The sequence below is a fragment of the Gavialis gangeticus genome, unplaced genomic scaffold (assembly GCF_001723915.1).
Source record: "Gavialis gangeticus isolate Ggan-Ray unplaced genomic scaffold, GavGan_comp1, whole genome shotgun sequence".
Classification (NCBI taxonomy): Eukaryota; Metazoa; Chordata; order Crocodylia; family Gavialidae; genus Gavialis; species Gavialis gangeticus.
This window is the reverse complement of record NW_017728992.1, coordinates 202,881,911-202,882,350: the sequence shown is the minus strand read 5'-3', so window position 1 is coordinate 202,882,350 and position 440 is coordinate 202,881,911. Positions and strand designations below refer to the sequence as shown.

Sequence of the window (440 nt, the reverse complement as noted above, 5' to 3'; positions counted from 1 at the left end):
TGGGGTCATTTGACCCCAGTGCTCTTCCTGCCATGGCAGGGGGTCGGACTAGATGATCTGCTCAGGTCCCTTCCGACCCTAGAAACTATGAAACTATGAATGAGCACATGAAAAATGCCAGGCTGGATTTCTCCATTTCTTTGTCTCCCCTGTGCCACGCGGGCATGAGATCCACCCGGTCAGAACAGCAGGTTTCTGCCGGGGCGACCAAAGGCCCAGGTTGCAAGGCATGGAGGAGAGCAGGGTTCAATGGGGGCAGCGATGATTGCTCTTCTCTGGGTATTCGTGCCTCCTGCAGGCCGAGGAGACCCCCCTGCACATCGCAGCCCGCGTCTGGGAAGGAGAGAAAGTGGCAGAGATGCTGCTGAACAGCGGAGCCGATGCCAACGTGGAGCAGGAGGTAAAGGCAGGAGTCACATGGGGGGGGGGGAGGTGTCCAG

The 440-nt window shown here is 58.6% G+C and overlaps 1 protein-coding gene across 1 annotated transcript in view; it reads left to right on the top strand.

The window, feature by feature from the left end:
- LOC109299145 (serine/threonine-protein phosphatase 6 regulatory ankyrin repeat subunit B-like) overlaps positions 1–440 on the top strand; it is an 80,299-nt gene that overhangs the window by 31,338 nt on the left and 48,521 nt on the right. The window contains exon 10 of the mRNA XM_019519690.1: positions 299–400. Within this exon, the coding sequence (XP_019375235.1) occupies positions 299–400 (102 nt within the window). The remainder of the gene's footprint in view (positions 1–298; positions 401–440) is intronic.